The sequence below is a fragment of the Vigna angularis genome, chromosome 9 (assembly GCF_016808095.1).
Source record: "Vigna angularis cultivar LongXiaoDou No.4 chromosome 9, ASM1680809v1, whole genome shotgun sequence".
NCBI classification, from domain to species: domain Eukaryota; kingdom Viridiplantae; phylum Streptophyta; class Magnoliopsida; order Fabales; family Fabaceae; genus Vigna; species Vigna angularis.
Window position 1 is genome coordinate 29,014,064 of NC_068978.1, and position 26,022 is coordinate 29,040,085.

The 26,022-nt window shown below is 32.1% G+C and overlaps 1 protein-coding gene across 4 annotated transcripts in view; it reads right to left on the minus strand.

Moving 5' to 3' along the window:
* Positions 1-12,285: 12,285 nt before the first annotated feature.
* Positions 12,286-26,022, minus strand: part of LOC108347420 (uncharacterized) — a 45,525-nt gene continuing 31,788 nt past the window's right edge. For 2 of the 4 annotated variants that reach the window (XM_017586643.2, XM_017586642.2), the window contains exons 16-20: positions 18,748-18,818; positions 18,192-18,311; positions 15,519-15,604; positions 15,032-15,077; positions 12,286-12,582 (exon numbers count right to left, since the gene is read on the minus strand). In XM_017586643.2, coding sequence (XP_017442132.1) covers positions 12,550-12,582; positions 15,032-15,077; positions 15,519-15,604; positions 18,192-18,311; positions 18,748-18,818 — 356 coding nt within the window. In that variant the 3' untranslated portion in view covers positions 12,286-12,549. The remainder of the gene's footprint in view (positions 12,583-15,031; positions 15,078-15,518; positions 15,605-18,191; positions 18,312-18,747; positions 18,819-26,022) is intronic. The other 2 variants (XM_017586644.2, XM_052868183.1) reach the window with 2 other exon arrangements.

Genomic DNA, 26,022 nt, shown 5'->3' on the forward strand with positions numbered 1-26,022 from the left:
GTCAAATATGCTTTCGGACATGAGCACCTTCCCCACAGGACTTGCCACTGTGGCAGCCTTTCCACCTGGCCAGAGGTGCCGCCGGTGATGCCGATCGTTGCCGAACCTCGTCGACCACTACATGCTCCCTCTTCTCTTCTTTCAGCCTTTGGTCACACCGTTGTGTGTTTCACGGTCCGTCAGAGCCATCGACACCATCATCCAAATCAGAAGCACCACCGCCATTCGCTACGGTTCAGTTAATGTAAAGTAATTAATAATTGTTATTTTGGTGTAATGAAAAGTAATTAATGTAAAATAAATATTTTAGTTAAAAAATATATTAAACATTAACATCAGAAAATAATAAAGTTATTATATATTTAAAACTACAATAATTTTCCTTGAACAATTAAACATCATAAATAAACTTGGGACCATTGAAAATGTAATATTTTAGTTAATAATATATAACTACTAAATGAAACATTAACATTTGATAATACACATAAGATAGTCAAGAACATCCATAATATTTATATAGTTATTCATCTTAATAACTATAAAAATAATATGTATATATACACACCAAAAAGAAAACCATAAGAGTTTTCAAGAGAAAGAAACTCCTAATAGAACCAACTAAATAAAACAAAACAATCATTATATCACATCTTGCCTTTTAATATTATTAGTTAACTCATTGTCTGCTTACACTGTGAAGTGATTATCGCAAAAAAAGAACAATAAAACACAAAAAAAAAAGATAGGATAAGCTCGTGTGCCAAAAAAAACATCATAAGACAGTTTAATAATATAAAATATCAGCTGAACATTAACAAAATAATATATTAGTAATAATTGGCAATCCTCATGATCATGATTTTAATACCAATTTTTGGGTGAACAAAAATTTTGATATCCTCGTGATCTTAATTTTGATAGCAATAGTTTGATCGAACACTTACCATTAATCCAAAAGTTAAAATAAATATTAAAAGGTAAAACTCTTTTTACTTAATAATATAATCTTAGTGTCACAATTTCATTGTGATTTATTTTACCTAACCTTTGTCATAAGATAATTGATACATTGTTCAACAAACAATTCTATAATTTTTATTTGAGATTTAAATAAGAAAGTTTGGATAAGATAAAGATAAATTTATATATAACTGACTTATTTCTCAACGTATATAATCATCCACAATTATTAATAGATTATTTATCTAGTACTGGAAATGTAATTAATGTAAAATAAATATTTTGGTTGAAAAAATTGTTAAACATTAATAACGGAAAATAATAAAGTAATTATATATTTAAAACTATAATCATTTTTGTTGAACAATTGTACATTGGGATTCAAACTCGTGACTAGTGGTGGATCTTCAAGAAATAATTTGAAGGTGTCTATGTTTAAATTATGGTTAAATATATTCAAATTAAAAAATATATTTTAAGTTATATATTAATGTACACACGTACGCGCGCGCGCACACACACACATATATATATATATATACACACACACATAGGGTCCAAAGCCTTTTTGAGTCTTCATGATGATTTATTACTACTCCTGACCTTGACTTTGATACCAATTGTCAATTGCAAAAAGTTATAATGAATAGTTAGAGACAAAACTTTCTCTACTTAAAGAATTTAGTAGTCTAAGAGTCATCATTCCATTGTGATTTTACCTATCTAACCCGCACCATAAAAAAATTGATACATCGTATAACAAAACAAATGTATTTTTTATTTGAAAATCAAATTAGAAAGTATAGATAAGAAGAAAATAAATTAATATATTACATGTTAGGACAAGACAAACTCGTGTATAGAAATCTTAGTTTTGAAATTTAACTAAACAACATGAAACGAAGAAGTCACATACATTAGAAGAATAGAAAACAAATATTAAATGCTAGGATAGGAAACCCTAAGTTAGAAAGAACAAGTAACCACACAATAGGAAGCCTCATAGAATAGAAGAATAGAAAACAAACATTAAACACTAAGATAAAAACCCTAAATTAGAAAGAATAGGTAACCAAACATTAAACGCTAGGATAAAAAACCCTAAGTTAGAAATAATAGTTAACCACACAATAGGAAACCTCTTAGAATAGAGGAATAGAAAACAAAGCATCTTAAACGCTGGGACAAAAACTCTAAGTTAGAAAGAACAAGTATTCACACAACAAGTCCAATATACCAAGAAGAAAATCATATAAAGGTCAAACTAGGATATGAAATTAGAAAAATAGGATTAGGCTAACCTAGGAAAACAGGATTATACTAGCTGAAGAAAAACTAAAGAAAACACTTAGAAAACAATTGGACTAGGCCAACCTAGGAAAACACTTAGGATTTAGGAAACAGAAAAACAACTAAGTCAAAACACCCAGACGCAATGTCAAACAAATGCTAAGTCAAAAGCGTATAAGAGAGTTAAAGCTAAACATGTAAAGATTATCATACCCAAAGGGTGTTCAGTTTAACTCTCAGGAAAATGAAACAATGTCAATACGATGTCGTTGACAAAAACACCCTAAAAGACTAAAACTTCAAACACCAAAGAAAACACAAACAATGTTAAACGCTAAACTATTACTTCGTCTAAACAATAAAGTCTTCACTCAACACTTGGTATCTTTAGAAGAAAAACTTAATTCTTAAATGCTACCTCAACGGTAGGAAATCAAAAAAGCGCTTTGTTATTCTGAGCAAGCATTAAATGACATTAAATGCTCAACGTTGAAAAACAACAAAAGTGATATCTGATGAATGAATTATACATCAAAACCCTGAATAGATCAGTAGTAGGTGTCAATAACAAGAAAGACATTCACAAAATGTTCTTATCTTAGGAAAGCGTGACACAATACCTACGTCTAAACAAATCATGAAAAAAACAAGTAAAACACCAACCAAGAAGGAGTCTCTTACAAACTAAACAATATCAACTGCATTCATAAATAAAACATTAGAAAACATAGAAACCTGAACAAACGGTGAAAGCTTTTGAAAACATCAAAGCCAACAGGAAATAGGACATACATGCTATACAAACTTTTGTTCTATCTTGTGCAGGACAATTGCTACAAATGTTCATCTACCTAATCTTATAAGAATCAAAATGAACCTTGGAAAGAAGAAGATAAAAGAAGAACTGTCAATTTATCAAAAGTCGTGCCAAATGAGAAGTCAAATTTGCTTTTGATAAAAGCTCTGAAAAACATGTCTACTTTGACAAAGGACTTCATCCTATGACAAACATCTACACTAATGGCCAGAAAAGAACAAATCTCAAGACAAGCTTCATTAAACGATCATATTATCAAATCTCAAGACGAACATCGTCATAACAACTATATCCTCAAGGTGCATAAATAGAAGAAGACGATGATGGTGAAGAAAAGATGAATATGAAGATATATCATCATCATTTAAGCAAGGAAATCTCTTCGAGCTATTTAAACAAAAATCCTCTAACCAAGGAAAAAGAGAAAGAAAAGAGCTCAAGAAAAGAATTATACTCTCAAGCTTCATCAGAATATCGACTTGGAGAAAGAAGAGAGTAATTGAGTGAAACATTGAGAAATTCTCTCAAGCCTTATTGTAATATTTATTTACCTATGTAAGGAAAGAGAAGAAAGAAAAAAGAAAGAGAGAAAAAGAAAAGTTAAGCAACAATCTTGAGCTTCATTGTATTATTTGCTTACTTTTGTAAAATGAGAGAAAATAGTGTGAAGAGAAACACCTGCGAGTGTTTAGACTACACTGTATTGTATTCACAACCTCTATGCGAAAGCAATGGTTACTCAATAGGACTAGAAACACCAGGAGAGGTTTAAAACACTTATTTGTACTTCATTGAACATTTAATGGAACCCTCTAAGTTAACTTAAATGAGAACTGGATATAGCTATAACAGGTGAACCAATATAAAAATTGTATGTGTGGTTTAGTCTTTAAAATAAACGATTAAAGGCAATCATTATTAAAGCTTAAATTAGCTTTAAGTTTTTAGCTAGCATTTATGTCGTCAAGGTGTTACTATCCAAATATATTTTGGAGAATGTTTAGTTAGTTTTGTAAATGATCTTCAAGGAATTATGTTTAACATTGTAATTTTTACTAGTATAATCGATTATGGTTAAGCAATAATCGATTATCACAAGTCATACTTGAATAATCGATTTTCACTTCATATAATCGATTATCACTTTTTTTAAAACTCTGTAATGGATTTGAATAATCGATTATCACTTACAATAATCGATTATTCATGGCAGTTGGGAGCTGACCTTTGGCATTCAGTGTACTTGGCTATATAATTTGATTTGGAGAAATCAGAAGGTAACGTTTTTTGAACTGAGAAAGCTTAGAACACTGTGTGTCAGAGGAACGTTCTTAGAGAGCTTTTTGTTCATTGTTCCCTTGCTTGGTCTTGTGAAAGGAGAGGCTCGCGTATCGTGTGTCGATAGTCGGAGCAGACTCTCTTCAAGTTAGCAAGGTACTCTGCCTGGTCTTGTGAAAGGAGAAGCTTGCGAATCGTTGGTCGATTGCCGGAGCGGTTCTCTTCAAGTTGGTAGAGTGGTTCTTTTCGTTTTATTCCTGTTCATTTGATTGTAATCTGTTAAACCATTTTTAGTGGAACTGTTAATCACTATTTATAGTGATTAACGACTGGACGTAGATTATGTTGAATCGAACCAGTATAAAAATATCTGCGTGATTTTTCTATTCCCTACACTCATATTATTTTACGTATATCAACTGTTTGATTAATTTTCTGAAAGAAAATTATTTTTACTAAAAGGACCAAATTAATTTTAATTGTGATCAAACATGCTTTCCGCTCTCTGAGTTTTAATTCCGCTGCGCTATACTCTTCGAAAAATACCCCCTCCGATACCAACACATTGAACATTTAATGGAACCCTCTAAGTTAACTTAAATGAGTACTGGATATAGCTATAACAAGTGAACCAATATAAAAATTGTATGTGTGGTTTAGTCTTTAAAGTAAACGATCAACTCTTAATAAAGGCAATCATTATTAAAGCTTAAATTAGCTTTAAGTTTTTAGCTAGCATTTATGTCGTCAAGGTGTTACTACCCAAATATATTTTAGAGAATGTTTAGTTAGTTTTGTAAATGATCTTCAAGGAATTATGTTTATAGATAAAGCATAAGAAATTGACAAGTGTTAAGTATATCATACTTATTCCTCTAAGTCGCGAAAAACATCAAGAAAATACTATTCAACAATCTTCAAGTGTTTTGTTTTAACTTCATTTCAAACTTAATTCTCGATGTAGCTAATCATCCATAGATATTAATATATCATTTTGCTAACACTTGAAATAGAATTATTGTAAAACAAATTTGTTGGTTGAAAATTTTATTAAACATTAAAAAAGAAAAATAATAAAGCTATTTGTAAACTAGGAATCAAATTCGTTACTCATTGGTAAATCTTCAACAACGGGGAGGATGTCAAAATATTTATATAAATATATATATATATATATATATATATATATATATATATATATATATATATATATATATATATATATATATATATATATAATTAAATAAATAAATTAGGGATCCAAAGAACCCTCAACTTCCATGATGATCCACCAAGTGTGACCATGATTTTTGATACCAGTTATTCGATTGAGAAATTATTACTAAACCAAAAGTTATAAGTAATATCTAGGTGTATCACTTTTTTTTTTACTTAAAAGGACGTAGTAGTATGATCATCACAATTCTTTTGTGATTTGGTCTACCAAAATAACAATTATCTAATTTTAATTTGAAATTGAAATCAGAATGTGTGATAAGAAAAAGATAGATTAATATATTGTTGATTTAATTCTCAACGTACACAATCGTCTATAGTTATTAATATTTTATTTTACTAGTAATGGAAATATAATTAATGTAAAATAAATATTTTAGTTGAAAAATTTATTAAACATTAACATCAGAAAATAATAAAGTTATTATATATTTAAAATTATAATAATTTCCCTTGAACAATTACACATAAAAAAATAAGCTCAGGATGACAGACGTAACATCTCAGGTTATAATAAATAACTACTAAATGAAACATTAACATTAATAATACCTAAGATAGTAAAAAACATACATACTATTCATATAGTTATCCGTTTTAATAACTATGAAAATAATATGTATATGTACACACCAAAAGAAAATAATGAAAATTTTTCAAGAAGAAAGAAACTCCTGATACAACTAACTAAATAAAACTAAATAATCATTATGTCACATCATCGCTATCTACTAAAGAATTATCACCTAACTGAACCGTCTGCTCACGCCATGAAGTAATCATGGAAAAAAAGAGCAACAAAATACAAAATAGAAAGACATGGTAAACTAGTGTGCAAAAAAAACATCATAAACATACTAATCATATAAAATACCAGCTTATCATTAACAAAATAATATATTAATAATGATTGTTAATCCGTGACTATGATTTTAATACTTGAGTTGAGCACTTATTCAAAACTTATAATTAATATTCAGGAATGTAATTCTTTCCTTATACTAGCATAATGTTATTATGATTTGAAATACCTAACATTCACCATAAGATAATTGATACTCCATTCAACAAACAATTCTTTATTTTTAATTTGAAATTCAAATCAAAAAAGAAAAAGATAGATTAATATATTATTAACTTAATTTTCAATGCACGTAATAATCCATAATTATTAATATATTATGTTGTTAGCACAGAAAATAAAATTAATGTAAAATAAATATTTTGGTTGAAACAATGGTTATACATTAACAAGAAAAAATAGTAAATTTGTTACATATTTACATCTACGATCATTTTCCTTAAACAATTGCACACTGAGAATTAAACTGGTGACAAGTGGCACATTTTATGAAATACTTTGAGGGTGTCAAAATCTTTGTATAGAGATATCATTTTTCTTGGTGAAAAATATATTAAAATTTTAAAAAATATTTTCAATTATATATATATATATATATATATATATATATAAATATATATATATATATATATATAAATATATATATATATATATATAAATATATATATATATATATATATATATATATATATATATATATATATATATATATATATAAAATTAGGGGTCCAAAGCCACATTAGTATTCATGATGAGTCCGCTGTGACGTTAACTTTGATACCAATAGTTTGATCTAACACTTATCATTAATCCAAAAGTTAAAATTAATGTTTAAGGGTACAACTCTTTTTACTTAATAATGTACTCTCAGTGTCATAACTTCATTGTGATTTATTTTACCCAATCAGTGTCATAAGATAATTGATACATTGTTTAACAACCAATTCTAGAATTTTTATTTAAAATTTAAATCAGAAAGTTTGGATAAGAAAAAGATAAATTAATATATATTTTAAGTTATATATTAATTTACATACTCTCTTGGACGCTTTAGGCACTATAGCATTTAGTCATGTTTTTGGGTGTTTTAGCTTAAATGTTTTTCTAAGTGCTTTCCTAATCTTTTCTATGTTGTGGATTCTAGTTCTAAGTCTTTGTACAGGTTTTTTATGTTTGAGGATTTTGGTTATAGGTTTTTCACCCTAGGTTGTTTTCACACTATTATCCCGATTTAATTTTATTTAATTAAACTTCAAAACATGAGAGCTTTTGGACACGTAGACGATTTTTGTCTTAACAAGATTCTAACTGAATTCATTAGAGGTGATGGATTCATTGTCTCTCACGCAATATATGTTTTCTTTTACCTTTTGTGTTTGCTGTCATCATTTTTCTCTTCCGGTTTCTACTTCAGTTTAACTACATAGCACTTTGGCTTGATGTGTCCCATTGTTCCATATTCAATCAGACTTATTTCTCAATGTACATAATCAACCACAATTATTAATTGATTATTTTGCTAGTACATGAAATATAATTAATGCAAAATAAATATTTTGGTTGAAATTAAACATTAATAATGAAAAATAATAAAATAACTAAATATTTAAAACTACAATCATTTTCGTTGGAGAACTACATATTGAGATTCAAACTCGTGACCAATGAGGGATATTCAACAAATACTTTGAGGGTGTCAAAATCTTTCTATAGATATATATAAAAAAGGTTAAATATATTAAAATTAAAAAAATATATTTTAAGTTATATATTAATTTACACACACACACACACACACACACACACACACATATATATATATATATATATATATATATATATATATATATATATATAAACTTAAGAAAATCATGGACACAAACTTGTTGGACTTAGATATAGTAAGATCCCTTGCCAGGATCGGGAAACACATCTAGACAAGACTTCAAAACTAGACTATGGACAAAATTGAATTAAAAGAAAACTAGTTGTATAAACATTCTTGACACGAACATAATAACTCTTTCACTTTTGTCTCTTAGAAAACAAAAGAGAAAACTCCAAGAGTTTGTTAGATTGAATTGTATTGTATACACATCGTCTTTGCGAGAGTAATCGTCTAAGGACTTGTAAGCGATCTGTTTGATTGAAAATTCTGAAGAGCATTCAAACACTTAACGTTTAACTCGGTGGGGTTAAACGGTAGTTAGATGGGTTTATCTAGTGAAAATTAGGAGTGAGTGAAACTCAAATCGACAGTGTATCTGGAAGACCCCGGAAGTGTCTAGGGATACGAGGAGTGGTGAGGGATACGAGGAGTGGTGAAGAATACTACACAACTAGGAGTGAGTGAAACTAGCATCTAGTTAGAGTAACCAAGGTTACCTAGATTGAATAGGTGTTACTAGTTGAAGATTATAGTGGAACCCTCTAAGAGGTCTTAGAGGAAAAATGGATGTACCTTGGTGGAGTGAACCAATATAAAAATAACTGTGTGTTTATTACTTTAATATTGCTAGATACTTTTCTTACAAACCCTACAGTTGCGTATTATCTAAATCGTTACAAAAGCTCTTGTCACCAAACGATATTTTTTATCAAGAGCTAGCCTTATCAAAACGCTACAACAAATTTGATTAGACGATTGAAAAATATTTGTTTGAGAACTTGTAGTTTGAATAGAACTTTCAAGTCAAGCAACAACTTATATAAATCTTTTAATCGTTGACAAGGCTATTAAACTATCTCATTTGCAAAAAAATTTCCTACAGAAGATTATATCATTGACTGATACTTTTGGCTCATGATGTTGCAACTTTGAGATTAATCTCATACTTGCATGTCCACAGTTGATGTATCATGATATTGCCTCATCTCTCATAGATACTATACATAAAACATTTTGAGATTGCAGTTCATCTAGATTTATCTTATACAAGTTACCTTGACTATTAGCATTAAATACTAATGAACTATTATTGTCTAGGACTTTACTTTGGCCTTTTTCAAATACAACATTATATCTATTGTCACACAATTGACTTATGCTAAGTAGATTATGTTTCAGGCCATCTATTAACAAAACTTTATTAATAGAAGGGGAGAGATTTGTACCTATCTTTCCAATTTTGATAATTTTGCCTTTTTGGTTTTCTCCAAAGGTTATTGATCCTCCTTTCTTACTCCTTAGGCTAGGGATCATACGCCTTTCTCCCGTCATGTGTCGTGAGCACCCATTATCTAAGTACCATGACAGGGTCTTTTCTTTGGTCATTAAACATACATGCAAGAGGAATTATTTGGCTCTTACGTATCCATATTGCGTTGGGTCCTTGCTTGTTAGTTGTATACATCTTTTTCTTCGCAAAAGTTGATGTATTGATATTTGCCCTAACAAATCTAGTGTTCTTTGTTTTAGTAGTGAGTTTTGTGTTAATTTTGCTGAACCCTAAACCTCCTTTATCAGAGGGGTGTCTATTGTCTTTTAATCGAAGTTTTAACCTATCATTCCTTTCAAGTGTTCTGTTCAACACTTTAATAAGGGTATTGTTTTCATGCTGAAAGGACTCAACACGTTTAACATCTTCAGTTGTGACTGTGTCTTCTACAAATTTTTTTATTTTGAAGAATGGTTTTCTCTTTTTCTTTTTTAGAAGTGATTAGCCTTTTCCTAAGATTGTTAATGTTTTATTGTAATGATTTCACATCATCCTTAGACGATGTTACTTCTTCTTTTAACGCATTATTCTCTACTAAAAGTTCTTTACTTTGTTTTTGCAAAATTTTATGTGTACTAGATAGTTTAGAAGAATATGAAAGAAATTCATAATATGTAACCGAGTGTAAGTCAGAAAAATATACCTCATCACCAGAGTCATCTGATGTACTTTTAGCATTTCCTGCACGAGGCATACTTTTGCATCTTTGTTTTTATCAAACGTGTTTAGGTCCTCCCAGGTGCTCATCAGTACTTTCTTCTTGTCATATCTAGGACCAACTGTCCTTTTCTTCATCTTTTCGACGGGACACTCAAATTTGATGTGTCCAAGTTTGTTGCACTCATAGTAGACAACTGAGTCTTCTAGTCGTCTGTCTTTTGGTTTGTTCTTTAAGCTAGACTCGATGTGTTTGCCTTTGAACATTGTGCCTTTTTCTTCTCCTCCACATTGAATGAAACTTTCTTGATATGAATGAAAGCTCATCTTCTTCGTTTTCATTAATGGAGTCTTGTTCATTATCAGACTCCTCAGAGGATTCATCTGTTTTGAGAGCTTTAATGGGCGTCCTTTTGAGGGCTTTAAGAGCAATATTTTTCTTCCTTTTTGATCGAGTCATCTTGCATGAGTTTAAGCTCATGTACTTTTAAGATTCTGACCAGCTCTTCTACTCATCTCATCGAGATTTTTCGATGTTCTAAGAGTGGTAACCTGTAGTCTCCATTGTGTAGGAAGAATGCACAGAATTTTGTCAATATGGTCAAAGTTGTCATAAGACTTCCCCAGGGATTGGAGCTCATTAAGAGTCGTCTGAAATCTACTAAATATATTCTAGATATTTTCATTTTTCAACATTGTAAACAACTCATACTGTCTGGTCAGTGGACTGAGCTTGTTTCTTTGACCTCATTAGATCCTTCGTACGTAACAACTAAGGTATCCCACATTTCTTTGCTCCTTGGTAGGTGTGAACTTTTTGATATTCTTCTTGAGAGAGAGAGAGCACATCAATTAGTTGTGAGCTTTGGAGTTTAACAAATATCATTTTTTATGCTCGTGTATCCATTTTCTCCTTGAGAGTGACTCTCCTTCTTCATCAATGGGTATGTGGTTGTCTTTTTCAACGATGTTCCACATGTCAATATGACATTATTCAAAGAATATGATCATTCTTTGTTTTCAATAATCCAACTTCTCTTATTTGAATAAAGGAGGAGGCTTGATGACATAGTCTTCGTTTTTCATGTCTTAGGATCATTTCATCAAATAATGAACTCTTTTTAACTGTGTTTCTGTCATTGAAAAAATTTGCTGCAATATTTTAATAAAATTTGATATATATATATATATATATATATATATTTATATTTATATGTATGAATGTATATTAATTTAAATATATTTAATATTTTTGTTAGTTTGAGATACTTAGTGAACTAAGGATTTAAAAATTTAAATATGTTTAAACGAAAATTTTGCTTTAAGATATTATAGTTTTGACAATAAAAATAATATTATGTGTTGGTTGTTAATAAAATTATTAAGGTTAAGAAGGTAACTCAAATAAATAAATCATATTAAAAGAGAAAAATTATTTTCAAACTAAATTAATCTTATATATTCAATTAAAAGAAATAATTTTAGGTTAAATGATTTAAGGTTTTAGTATGTGACTATTCGACTTAAAAATTTTGTAGTTATATTATTTTTTAATTTTTTTTCTATAATTTTGAAATGGACTATAATATTCTTGTATTTTTTTCTTAAACTTTTAAGATTTTATCTTAAATTCAATTGTAATAAATAATAATAATAAATATATTAATAATAAATCTTAATTAACATATTTTTATTTTATCTTTTCTTTTTATCTTTTATCTACTTTTTTTTTATAAAAGTTTAACATTTTGTCATAATTGAGTGTGACAAATAATAATAATTATAACTTTTTTTCTAATTTAGTTTGTGTTTTAATTTTATTTTACTAGTTATTGTTATTTTGTCCAATCATATATATATATATATATATATATATATATATATATATATATATATATATTCTAATTATTGTTTAATTGTTTCTGTACTTACAGAAAATCATGAACAAATAAAATTTGAGGGGATAGGTTAAACTGAATCTATAGCACTTATTACCATCCATATTCACAGGCATACGATGTTATATTGTTAACTTAGGTTAAACAAATTGTTAACACTGTTTTTACTTTCTTCCCATGATACACCTTCGTAGCCTCTACACTCATGATTTTACAACAGTACACTACACATAGGATATTACACTACAAAAAGAAATAAATAAATGAGACCGTAAAATCTTCATCAGCTCAATATTTCTATTTTATTCCATTCAAAAGTGCAATCTGAGGTCATGCTCTCCCTTTCCTTTTGTCATCCAATGCCTATCCACCAAAACAGGATCCAAAATGTTGTCAGAAATACTGCTAGCACACAGTACTACAGAATTTATTTAAAACACTTTCGCATAGAACGTGTTAAAAATGTCAATAAAAAAGGATAATTGAAAAACACTATAAAGCTTAGTGTGCAGTTACGACAAGAGAATGCAAAATGAGTCAGAAGGAAAAAAAATGGCTGTACATATGATAGCTGTTAAAAAAGTGTATCAGAATGGTTCCATTAAGGTATACTGGTAAATGAAGTGCGCATGATGCTCCAATTTAGTCAAAGGCAAGAACGAAGTCATTGAACCTGCTCTAACACCTTTTCATCATGTTGAAAATGATCAACCAACTTGCTGATGTGGTTAAAAATGATAGAATTTAAATCATTACATGAAAGTTGTATAGAAAGATATATTTGCTAAATGTATTGTGTGTCTAATACAGACCATAGGTATGTATTTATACTAATTTACAGAATCAATTATAATAAATTTCAACCTAAATCAGGAATCAATTATCCTAATTTCCTAGAATATGTAACTGTTCCTACAAATATGTAACAACTAATTACATTCTAACACTTCTCTTCAAATTGGAGCATATATGTCATATCCATCTTGTTACATATCAAGCCGAGGGCCTCTAAGGGACTTGGTGAACATGTTAGCCATTGTTAGAGTTGACAAAATCAATAGATTTCTCTAGAGAGCACCTTTTCTCTAAAAAGTGACAATCAATCTCAATGTATTTGGTTTTTTCACAAGAAACTGGGTTGTGTAACATGATTGTCACAAATAAGCTTTGTTTCATGGATGTTCCCAATATTTAGTTGTAGTAGTAATTGCCTAAGCCACGTAAGCTCACAAGTGATAAGGTTGGAGAAAACATTGTAAAGGCAATGAACATCATTGGAGTCTACTTTCTTGGCTTTGTCCCATACGTCATAACTAGTAAAAGCATGATATTGAGGCTGTAGTAAGCTCACAAGTGATAAGGTTGGAGAAAACATTGTAAAGGCAATGAACATCATTGGAGTCTACTTTCTTGGCTTTGTCCCATACGTAATAACAAGTAGTAAAAGCATGATATTGAGGCTGCAATTTGACATCAATGGAGAGAACGCAACACAAAGAGGCATCAATTTGCATCCATTGGGCTTGATCACTATAGGGAATGTCTTTGGCTTGTTTGGTCAAGTGTTCGGCATGACCTTGACCTTGAAACCACAACTAAACAGCAACAACCTAGGAGCTATAGTTGCTCGTCCTAGTCAATTTTTCACATGGAATCAGCAAAACAGTGGTAAAAGTCACTACAGAGGGGATACTTAAGTGTGATCTTTTGGAAGCTAAGGGAATTGAACCTGAAATGGGGCTAAATAGGGGTATTTGGGTGTAAGGAAGGAGGCAGAGGGTGTGCCAGCAAGTGGGTCATGCCAAAAAAAACATAATTTGAGACGAGGACATGAAACACATGCGCTGGAAAAAGGTCATGCATGTGGGCATGTGCGGTGGCGCATCGGTAGTTTAATATTGTTAAGAAGTGGACTTTTAAGCCTAATTCAATCTCACAAAATCGGCTTGTAAGGTGAGGTTTGCATCCACTTATATACTCCAAACTGGTCTTATCACTAATCGATTTGGGCGGCTCTATAAAGGTGAAGGTATATACATCTCGTTCGTAAGACTAGAAATTAATAGATAGTCCGATAGTGGCTCTATAGCGGGAGGAACAATGTGTTGGGAATCCAAGTATGAGTCTAAGTCTCACATTGGGTAAAAATGAATAAGTGGAGCATCATATAAAGGTGAAAACCCATTAAACCATTGCCTTAAGGTTTTGGGTTGAGAGTGATGTCAATCTCTTATGTAGTTGGACTTAGATCTTATAGGTGTTGTGTCTTCCCAGTGAATCTCCTTCACCCAACAAGTGGTTTCAGAGCATTGGATAGAAGAATGGTTTTCTAATAAGTTGCATATTTGTATCTTCTCATAACACATCTTTTAGGGGGATGTAGAAGAATGGCATACAAACCACTCTTCAAACTTTGAAGGATATATAAGAGAAAAAAATTCTTATCTTACAAGGAGGAACTCATTACGTAGATCAATTGGGGACTAACAATTAGACAAGCATAGGTGTTAGGGAGGTCTAGTGAGAAAGGTAGTTTAAAAGGTCACCTACATGTAAAAGAAAACTCAGAGTATTGTAACCATTAGAAGAGACGCTATAAACTGTATTGCTAATATATATGACTTGTGGTTTGGGGACCAATTGAGTGAAATACTTTTATATGACACACCTAGCTACTTCAATTGAATAACAATTTGAATATTCGGACGCCAACTTCTTTACATCTTTACAACTAACGTTGATAATATTAGGATTAATATTACATGTCATTGCTACTTGATGGTCAGGCAATTGTTAGCAATAGATGGAATACCTTACTCTGGAAGAATCGCATGGTTAATACAAGTGTGTCTCTCATTCTACAAAGAAAAGGGTAATGAACACTGTTAATCATGTTTGTAAAATACAGTAACATTCATATTTGTTTGTCGTGCTGGAAATTGAAATCATATTCATAACCACTGAGCACAATAACTACCAAAGATGAAAGTAAATAAACTTTGGAACAATAGCTATGTAGTAAAAAACATCTATCAGCTACACGATGAGATAAGACAGATGAAAGAGAACTATAATACTTTTAATTTTTTTCAATGATATCACAGATACAACAGCTAGTAGTAGTTTACCTAATGAAGCATCCACTGGATACTAAATTTAAGTCAGACATCCTGAAGGGTACACTTTTGGAGTGTTACCACTTTTTGAGTGTTAAGACGTTTTGAGTGTGACCAATGATATTTATCAATACCATTCCAACATTCTAATGTTAAAGTGAAAAACAACAATGTTGTTATTACCTGACACTATATGTGCTTAGAGGATGAGAAGACCCATCTGAGCATGTTAACACAAATTGCACTGAGAGACCAGAGGGAACCTTAATCTGAGGAAAATCCATAAAACAAATGTGATGTAAGTCTAAGAGGAAATAACATCTTGCTGAAGAATTTTCAAACTAGAAAAATTGCTTTATTAGAATGATGATTTTCTCAACATATGTATACATCAAGTTATATTTCAAGCAATAACTTGATGTCAAATTTATGCAAATATTTTCACGAGCATTTTGCACATAAGCTATTAAGTTTTACTAATTCAATGCCCTTATAACCAGTAAGTTTCTATCCAATTAAAAGAGAGAAAGAACACTCCTAGTCCTTTTATGAAAAGATGAGGAGCTTACCATTCACCTCAAATCTAAGTTAGTATACAATATGGTTCTTGAAAGTGGACCCATTTTAACTTTAGTCCGAGTGTCGGTACATACAATTTGGTCTCAATAGATGTTAAATTGATCATATTGTAATCTTTCGAGAGAGTCATTAGTCCTCAAAAGTGTAAATATCTACGATTTGATCCCTTAATGTATTCATTTTACTAACATTTTATTCACATTTTGATTTTATATTTGAGATGAAAGGACTAAAGTGCTAGCAAGTAAACACATTTGAGGACTGAACTGTACAAACACTTTCAAGGAAAACTAAACATGATGTCAGGGTCAATGATCAGATTGAATTGTATACTAACTTGTTGGAAATTCAAGTATAAGTCTAAGTCTCATATTGAGTAAAATGAAAGTTAAACAAGGTAGAAGATCCATAAACCCATTGTCTTAAGGTTTTGGATTGAACGTGATATCAATCCCTTGCTATGTCACCCCAACAAGCATGAGAACAAAATTTATATTTTACTTATAGTGTATTTGTAGGAAGACTTCACCATAGCCACAACTAATATCATGGCTCACTTTTTGATGTATACATTTTTGTAAAGCAAGAGTCTATCAGAAAACTCATCAGCAGTAGCACATGTAAAGCAAGGGAAGGAATCGGTACTGCAGCAACGTGTTTTTAAGGAGTAGAAGGGAACATTTAAGGAACCACTAACATATATAGTTTATTAAGTAGACATGAGGAAAAGACAGATAAGTGGGTGACTGATATAGGTGGAGAAAAGAGGTTATGGGTGACAGATAAGTGGGTGACAGCAGCAACGTGTTTTTAAGGAGTAGAAGGGAACATTTAAGGGACCACCAACATATATAGTTTATTAAGTAGACATGTGGAAAAGACAGATAAGTGGGTGACTGATATAGGTGGAGAAAAGAGGTTATGGATAAGAGTATAGAAGTGAGGAAAAGAAAATAATAAGTGGGCATGGCTAGAGGGAACAGAACGACCATTCTTCCCCTCTTCCCGCTCAGATTCATGAAAAAAATCAAAACCAAATTTGGGATTTTTTTTTCAGAAAAAAATTGGGTCGTGTAACCTGACCTATTTTGGAGTGTGACCTGGGATTTCACAATTCAAACCAGAATTCATACAATTCCGAAACCAATTTGAACAATACAAGATCAATTGTTGCAGCTATTAGTATTGCAAGGGTAGAGAATCATATTGCAAAATTCATGATCAATAATAAAATATAACTTATACTAACTAAACAAGACATTAAGCACATATAGCATGAGATTCTTAAGTTATGTTAAAATAGAACAATACTAAAATTTCTAATAAATATTCTGCTATTAAAATTATTGTATACTAATTAAAAATTTGTATCATTAAAACTATAACAGCTTTACTATGATTTTTATAGATTTCATGATAAAAAGATGTAAAACAGTGGTTGAAACAAAAACAATTGTCCCATCAACTAAATAATAGACACTACCTAAATATTATGCAAGTAGTTAAAGGTTAAAATTGATCGCCTTGGGCCAAAGTCAAAAGTCGAAAGGTCTGTCTTGCAACTAAAACACAATAGTTGCTAAAGTTACTGTAGTTGTGGTTAAGCTATTTAGGGTTGTGAATCTGATAATATCTTTTCTCTGATCCGCTTATGCATTCATGGCAATAGCAAGAAAGAGTTAGAGGAGGAGGAGCGAAAAGATCCATTTTCATCTATTTGCCAACTCCTGATACCATTTTCTTCAATTTTGGCAGTGAAAACTCTCCTCTAACCAACCGTGATCACCCTTCCCATGACTCCAACCAGAACCTATCCAAGAGACCTGGCAGTGGGGAAGAACATTGTATGCCTGTGGAAGTAGGCACCGACTGTGCAAGATAAAAAAAGAGCAAAAAGAGAGGGGATTGAACCCCAGAAATGGAATACCATATAGAAAGGATTTTTGTAACTGTATTCCAAGTAGAAACATGAGTATTCTTATTTATAATGACGGGAACATATAGTAATAAGGAAAAAATTAATATAATGAGGATTATCTGCTACGATATTTCTCTATTTAATGTAATCAAATCATAGGTGAAGATTACTGATGTTAGGCAGATTGATTTCCACTCTAGGTATTCCAATCACATTTGTTTGCACAAGTTGTTATATGATATGAATAAAGTTCCTAGGAAGTGATGTACATGGTTTTATACAGTTATGATTGGTAATTAATCCACCAATGGCACTTATGATAGTTATTTGTTCTACCGCTAGGAGTTGGAATGACATACCGATAAGTCCTTTGAGAATTTCTCAGCAACTACTGTAGCTTCAGTACCATTAATTCTAATTTGATATCCTGATCGTCTTAAGTACAGGGTTGCTCGTTCCCAATTCTCGGATGAATCCATCTATTGCAAATAATTCGAAAAAAGTAAGGATGCATATTAAGATGCACGGAGAACATGGTATATTTTTATACAATAGATATTATCAAGGATATAAAAAGTGAGTAGACGTCAAGAATCTCGGAACTTAAATTTAGCAGACTAAAATTAAAAAGTTTTAACGGGCTAATAAACATCTGAAATGTCAAACCTATTCAAATGGAACAGTTTCAGGTTATTTGCAAAGAGATTTTCGTTTGTGTACAATTAAGTATTAAGTATTCTTCTACTGTTTAATATTTGATATTTTGAATTATGTAAAAGATGAGATCAGCTGGTTCATGAGATATATTGGATTGCTCATGAACTCTAAATGTACACCATGAACCACATAGATTATGCATAGATATAATGAATAAAATCAGATCATAAAAGGATTTTCCAAATAAACCAGACCTACCAAGAGTAGAACACTGAATATTGCTTCTCCTTTAGACAGATATGTGTTAATCTCATGTTGCATTTCAGAATCTATAAAGTCAGCCAACAGAAAACTACAATTAAAGAATATTAAAGGAGAAAATACTATAATAATATCACAAATATTATACCATACTTGCATGAATATAATGCAATTTTATTAGCAAGTGTTGGTGGCTCTATTAGAAAGAGTCTCTAAGCCTATCTTCATAAAAAATCATCTTGTAAATAAGGTTTACACATGTTTCTATATTATAATTTAATTTGATGTAGAATTTTCAACATACTATCGAGTATTGAACATTTCAAGTGTGAGACTAGCTGTTGGGATTTTGAAGGAGGATCCTAATCAGTCTATCAAGAGCCACTCCCTCATATATGAATCCTCCATGACCAGTAAAGAGAAAGCTAACCTATACCATTGTCAGTTGGGACATCCTTCATTTCAAGTTGTGAAATTGATTTTTCCTTACTTGTTTAAGAATTTAAAGGTGTAGAGTCTCCATCATGAGGTGTTTGACTTTGCTAAACATAAGTGTGTACATTTTCCCATTAGCAACAAGAGGAGTATTGTCCCTTTTAATCTTGTTGATAATGACGTATGGGGTCTCCTACTAATGTCTCAAATATGTCAAATGCTAAACGGTATATAACCGTTATATATGATTGTACCTGGGGACTTAGGATTTCCTATTTAAACAAAAATCCAAGGTTAGTTCTGCTTTCATTCAATTTGTCACAATTTAAGAATCAATTTGGAGTCAATATTAAGAGAATTGATCTGATAATGCCAAGGACTACTTTAATCTTGAGTTCAACTCTTTTTGTCATAGAGGGGGGATAATTCGTGAATCTTCATGTGTTAACACACCTGAACAGAATGAGATTGCTGAAAAGAAAAACAGTCAGTTACTAGAACAAACTAAAGCCCTTCTTACTACTACTTATCTTATCAATATGTTGCTCTCTAAAATCTTAGAATCAAAGACTCTCCCATGGAAGTTATTCTCATTCTATCAGTTGGAAGTCCAACATCGACTAGTGATAAAGCCAGTTTAAAGTACATAAGTGGATGCAAACCTAACTTTACAAGCCAGTTTGTTGGCAAAAGAAGAAAATAGACATCTTGCTTCAATAAAGAGTTTTGATGATGATGGCTCATGGAGAAGTATTGAAGATTTAAATAACGCTTGAATTCAAGAGATATATTAAAGACTTAAGATTTTAGTTGTTGAAATCTTGTAATCTGTGTATTTTATTTAAATTAGTAGACCAATAGTCAATAGTAGAACCCAAGCAGCATAGCACTCAAGAAAAGTTTTATTATTCAGAAAAACCTCTGGAATAAATTGATTATTACTAATGATAATTGATTATTCCAGTTAATTTCAGATTTTTCCAAAAGCCTTTAGAATAATCGATTATCACTAATAATAATCGATTATCACTAATAATAATCGATTATCACAATGAGAAATTAATTTTTGAAATAGTTTTTAGAATAATCAATTACAACTTATAATAATCGATTATCAGTGGCCATTGCGAAAAGACTCTTCAGTTTTTAGACCTAATTTTCAAAAATAAGAGTCTATATATTTTACCTAAACTAATCTCAAAAGAACTTTTGATTCAAGGGTTTAAGAGTTGTGTGCTAGAGAAACTCTCAGTGTTTGTGAAAAGGGGCTTTAAAAACCTAGGTGGAGCGAGAACTTTCACTGGGTGGGTCTAAGTGACTGAGTGTCGGTGTTGTTGCTAGGAAAGTTGTTCATCCTTTGTGCAAAGGTGGTGTTTTCTAACCTTTGTTAAGACAAGATTGTTTAAAGAATATACTGTCTAAACAACTCAGGTTTTGAAGTTTAACAGTAGGCAGTAAACGAAATATTGTTGAGCATGAAAAACTGTTTAAAAGAAATAGCGTCTAAAGAAGAAATATTTTATAACATTTGAAGCCAAGCTTATGAATAATGTTTTCTAGACTAAATTGTCTAATGAACAAAACTCATAAACCGTGCTTAAGAAAAGAAAGTGTCTCTCTTTTGAAATCATTTAACAGACTATATGAATAGTAAAGCGTCTTATGAAAAAGCAAGTCTTGTATAACACTAAGGCTAAAAAGAAATTTTTATTCAATACAAGTGTTATCTCAAGCAAAGTATTTTAAAGAAAACATCATCTAATGAATAACTGTTAAACAAGAAATTTTTATTCAATACAAGTTTGATCTCAAGCAAAGTGTTTTAAAGAAAACATTGTCTAATGAATGACTGTCAAACGTTATAGTCTTCAATGCTTGTATTCTTTGTTCTTGATATTTGTGCAAATCACTAAAGCAGAAAGATATTATCAGAATCACTGCACCCAAGAAAAAGACATTGTGAGAGAAGAAGAACATTCCGGGAATGTCTCCCTTGAAGCCTTCTACTTTGTCACATCATATAAGCTTAGTTTGCTTAAGTCTATGATAAAGCTCTAACCCCTACAAAGAAGATTAAAGTTTGAGTTCCTGCCTAAAGGCTACCTACTCTCCTGAAGTAAACTTCCTTGTCTAACAGTCATCTTTCAAGGCAAATTATATATAGATGAAAGATTGAAGAGAAGACTAGAATGATAACACAAGAAGGATAAGATAAGAAGAATATAATAATGAACTCAAGCTTGCTGCACTCATATATTGTCTGAAAATATATTTCTTTTGAGAGATAAACCTTAGCAAATCACAAAATTCTTTGTATTGTTTATATCCACTTTTTGAGAGTTATCATATGTACCTCTACTCTTAATATTGTTTATGTTGTAAATTCTGAAGAGAGTCAAAACACTTGTCTAGAAGTGTTATCAAGGTTTGACACCGGAAGTGGTTAGAATACTTGTAAACTAGGAGTGGTTAAACTAGGAGTGGTTAAACTTGGACTAGTCGTGTTGACTATGTGAAAGTTTGAGAGAGAAAATCTAATGGTAAAAATATTATTACTGTGTTTGTTGAAGTTTCTATTACACAAAAATGTCCTATATAAGGAACAATGGACTAGCACCTAAAAGCCCAAAACTAAAAGTCCAATTATACAATACAATATATTTCAACACTCCCCCTCAAGCTGGAGCATATAGATCATATGCACCAAGTTTGGAACATATAAATTGAATCCTAGGCCCCCTTAGAGATTTGGTCATAATGTCTCCGAGTTGTTCATTAGAATTGACAAACTCAGTAACAAGTTCCTTAGTCAACAACTTCTCTCTAATAAAATGACAATCAATTTCTATATGTTTTGTTCTCTCATGAAACACTGGATTGGAGGCAATATGAAGGGCTGCTTGGTTGTCACAGTACAGTTTCAACGACTCATTTCCACAAAATTTCAACTCTCGGAGAAGTTGCTTGATCCACACGAGTTCGCATGTAGTCAAAGCCATAGATCCGTATTCAGCTTCAGCACTAGATCTAGCAACAACGCTTTGTTTCTTACTTCTCCAAGATATAAGGTTCCCTCCAAGTAGAACACAATATCCTGTAGTAGATCTTCGATCAATTGGAGAACCAGCCCAATCTGCATCACAATATCCTTCAATCTGAGTGCTTCCCTTGTCCTCATACAACAATCCCTGTCCTGGATTTCCTTTTATGTATCTGAGAATTCGAATCACTGCATTCCAATGGTCAACATGTGGATTCTGCATAAATTGACTCACAACTCCCACTGGATAAGAAAGATCAGGTCTTGTTATTGTAAGATATATGAGTTTTCCAACCAGCCTTCTATATCTCTCTGGATCTGAGAAAGGTTCACCTTGATCTCTCATTAGCTTTTGATTTGAGTCCATAGGACTATCAATAGGCTTGCAATTGTCAAGCCTGTTTCCTCTAAAATATCAAGAGCATATTTCCTTTGTGAAATGATGACACCTTCTTTTTATTGTGCCACTTCAATACCAAGGAAGTATTTTAGACGACCCAGATCTTTAGTCTGAAAGTGGTTGAACAAATGATTCTTTAATTGAGTAATTTTAGTGATGTCATTCCCTGTAATAACAATATCATCAACATACACCATGAGATAAACACATTTGTCAGGAGAAAAATGACCATAAAACACTGAGTGATCCGCCTCACATCGTTTCAATCCAAAATTTTGCACAACCCGACTAAATTTACCAAACCAAGCACGAGGTGATTGTTTCAAGCCATAGAGGGAACGGCGTAATTTACAAACTAACCCAGACTCCCCCTGAGCAACAAACCCAAGAGGTTGCTCCATGTATATCTCCTCTTCCAGATCACCATGAAGAAAGGCATTTTTAATGTCCAACTGGTAAAGTGGCCAATGACGAATGGCAGCCATAGCAAGTAAAATACGAACTGTACTGGTTTTAGCCACAGGAGAAAAGGTATCACAATAATCAATGCCATAAACTTGAGTATATCCCTTAGCTACTAGACGAGCTTTTAGACGATCAATTTCACCAGTAGGACCAACCTTAATAGCATAAACCCATCGGCAGCCAACAGGCTTCTTACCAGGAGGAAGAGGAACAAGGTCCCATGTACCATTGTGGTCAAGGGCCTGCATTTATCAACCATGGCTTGACGCCATCCAGGATGATCAAGTGCCTCATAAATATTATTAGGAGTCTTAAGGGAGGATAAGGAGGAAACAAAAGAGAAATAGGTAGAACACAAACGATGATAACTCAAAAAATTATAAACAGGATATGGATTACGAGTAGAACGAATACCTTTCCGAAGGACAATGGGCAAATTATCATCTGAGTCAGTAGAAGACGAGGAGGATGAAGGATCCATGGTCTGGTGAGCTGATGGAGGAGGAGATGAGTCTAGAGGATCTTCATTGTTCTGAGCTTGAGATTGTCTCCGACGCTGATATGTGAGAAGAGGTGGAGGAACAATGTCATTCACATTTTGAGTTTGAGGTATAGAAGCAGGAATAACCAAGGGATCACACAATGGTAGAGGAAACATTTGTTGAACAGATGAACGATCCTCCACAGAGGACGAGAAAAACGGTGTATCCTCAAAGAATGTGACATCAGCAGACATATAATATCTCTTGGTGGAGGGAGAATAACATTTATACCCTTTCTGAAGACGAGAATATCCCAAGAAGACACACTTAATAGCCTTTGTGGATAGCTTATCAAGACCTGGAGAAACATTATGGACAAAACATGTACACCCAAATACACGTGGGGAGATATGATATAGAGTGTCATTTGGAAAAATGACAGAATGAGGAATTTTATTCTCAAGAGAGGAAGAAGGCATCCTATTGATTAGAAAACAGGCAGTGAGGACTGCATCGCCCCAGTGATGCACATGAATATTAGTATTCAACATCAAGGAGCGTGTAGTTTCAATGAGATGTCTATTCTTCCTCTCTGCAATACCATTTTGTTGTGGAGTGTAAGGACATGTTGACTGATGTAAAATTCCTTGGGAAGATAAGAATGAAGAAAACGCTGAAGAAAAATATTCCTTAGCATTATCGCTACGAAGGATTTTAATTGTCTTCCCAAATTGGTTCTTAATTTCATTAATAAAGGACACAAATATGGACAAAAGTTCAGATCTCTCTTTCATTAAATAAACCCAAGTACATCGAGAGAATTCATCAATGAAGGTTACAAAATAATTAAAACCAAAAGAAGTAACACGACTTGGTCCCCAAATATCAGAGTGAATAGTTGAGAAAGGAGAATTACATAGTGTCTCAGACTTTTAAGGATGAGAAGATCTAACATGTTTTCCTAATTGACACGACTCACAATCTAAGACTTGAATGTTCTTGAGACTTGGAACCATCATCTTCAACTTGGATAAACTTGGATGGCCCAACCGATCATGCAAAAGTTTTGGGGATGAAGTGGTAAAACAGGAAACTGAAGAGCTATGTTTCAAAAAATAAAGTTCTCGAGACTCATGTCCTTCTCCAATCAGGCGACCCGTACCATGTTCCTGTATAACAAAGGAATTAGCAGTAAAGGTTACAGAACAATTTAAGGAACGAGTCAATTGGCTCAAGGAGATTAAATTGTAAGGACAATGAGGAATATACAAAACAGAATTTAAATTTAGTGAAGGAGATAAGAAAACTCTGCCAATTCCCTGAGATGCAACTTTGGATCCATTGGCAACAGTATTGAAATGAGGGATTTTCTGAGAGGACATGGAAGAAAATGAAGAAATAGTACCAGAGATATGGTTTGAGGCACCTGAGTCAAGGATCCATGGATTGTGACCTTCCACAGATTGAGATGTACAGGCAGTTGACACATTGGACATGGAAGAGGATTGGTCAGGATTAGAAGATTTTCCAGACTTATACTTCAAAAATTCTTGGTATTCTTCATTTGAAATTTTGGGTTCGAGATCATCAGATTTCGAAACATGAGCGACTTTGTCTGGATATCCATGTAAGGCATAACATTTCTCTCGAGTATGGCCTATCCTCTTATAATATGTGCACTGAGGACGCATACCACGGCCACCACTTCCTCCTCGGTTGCCTCTGCCTCCTCCTCTTCCTTGTGGTGCTACCATAGCTGATGTTTCAATACCACCAATTGAACTTTCGTCTTTAACTAATGAAGGTACCCGAAGAAGTTGAGTAACTAAGTTGTCCATTGATGGAACTTGATCACCAGCTAACATTTGATCACGAACATGATCAAAATCTGAATGTAGACCTCTTAAAATTAAGACCATGTAAAACTTATCAAGCTTCTTGTTTAGGCCTTCTAAAGAATCAGCCACAAAGAAATTCTTCAATTCTTCTACAGCAGCACAGGCCGTTCCTATGTAAGTAATCATATCATGATTGTTTTGTTTGAGGGAAGTCACTCTTTGAGTTGCATCAAAGAGACGTTGCACATCGTTAGCAAAGATATCCTGAGCTTTTCTCCAAAAGGAGGAGCACGTTTTGTAAGGTCTCAAAATTTCTAAGACTTCTTGTTCAACAGATTGCCATAGGACAACACATAGTTGAAAATCAAGCTTCTGCCATTGAGATTTCTCTTCTTCAGGAACGGTGGAAACATCTTGTTCAAGATGATCATGGTATCCTTGACCAAGAAACCATAACTCCACGGAAGAAGACCAAGATAGATAGTTTTTCCAATTGAGTTTTGCAGAAGTAATGGTTGGAGTAGCAGAGAGAGACGGTGTTCCAAGACCAGCCATTATAAAGCCAAACAAGAAAAGAGGGAAAAAAAAAGGTTGTGGGAAGAAACCCTAAAC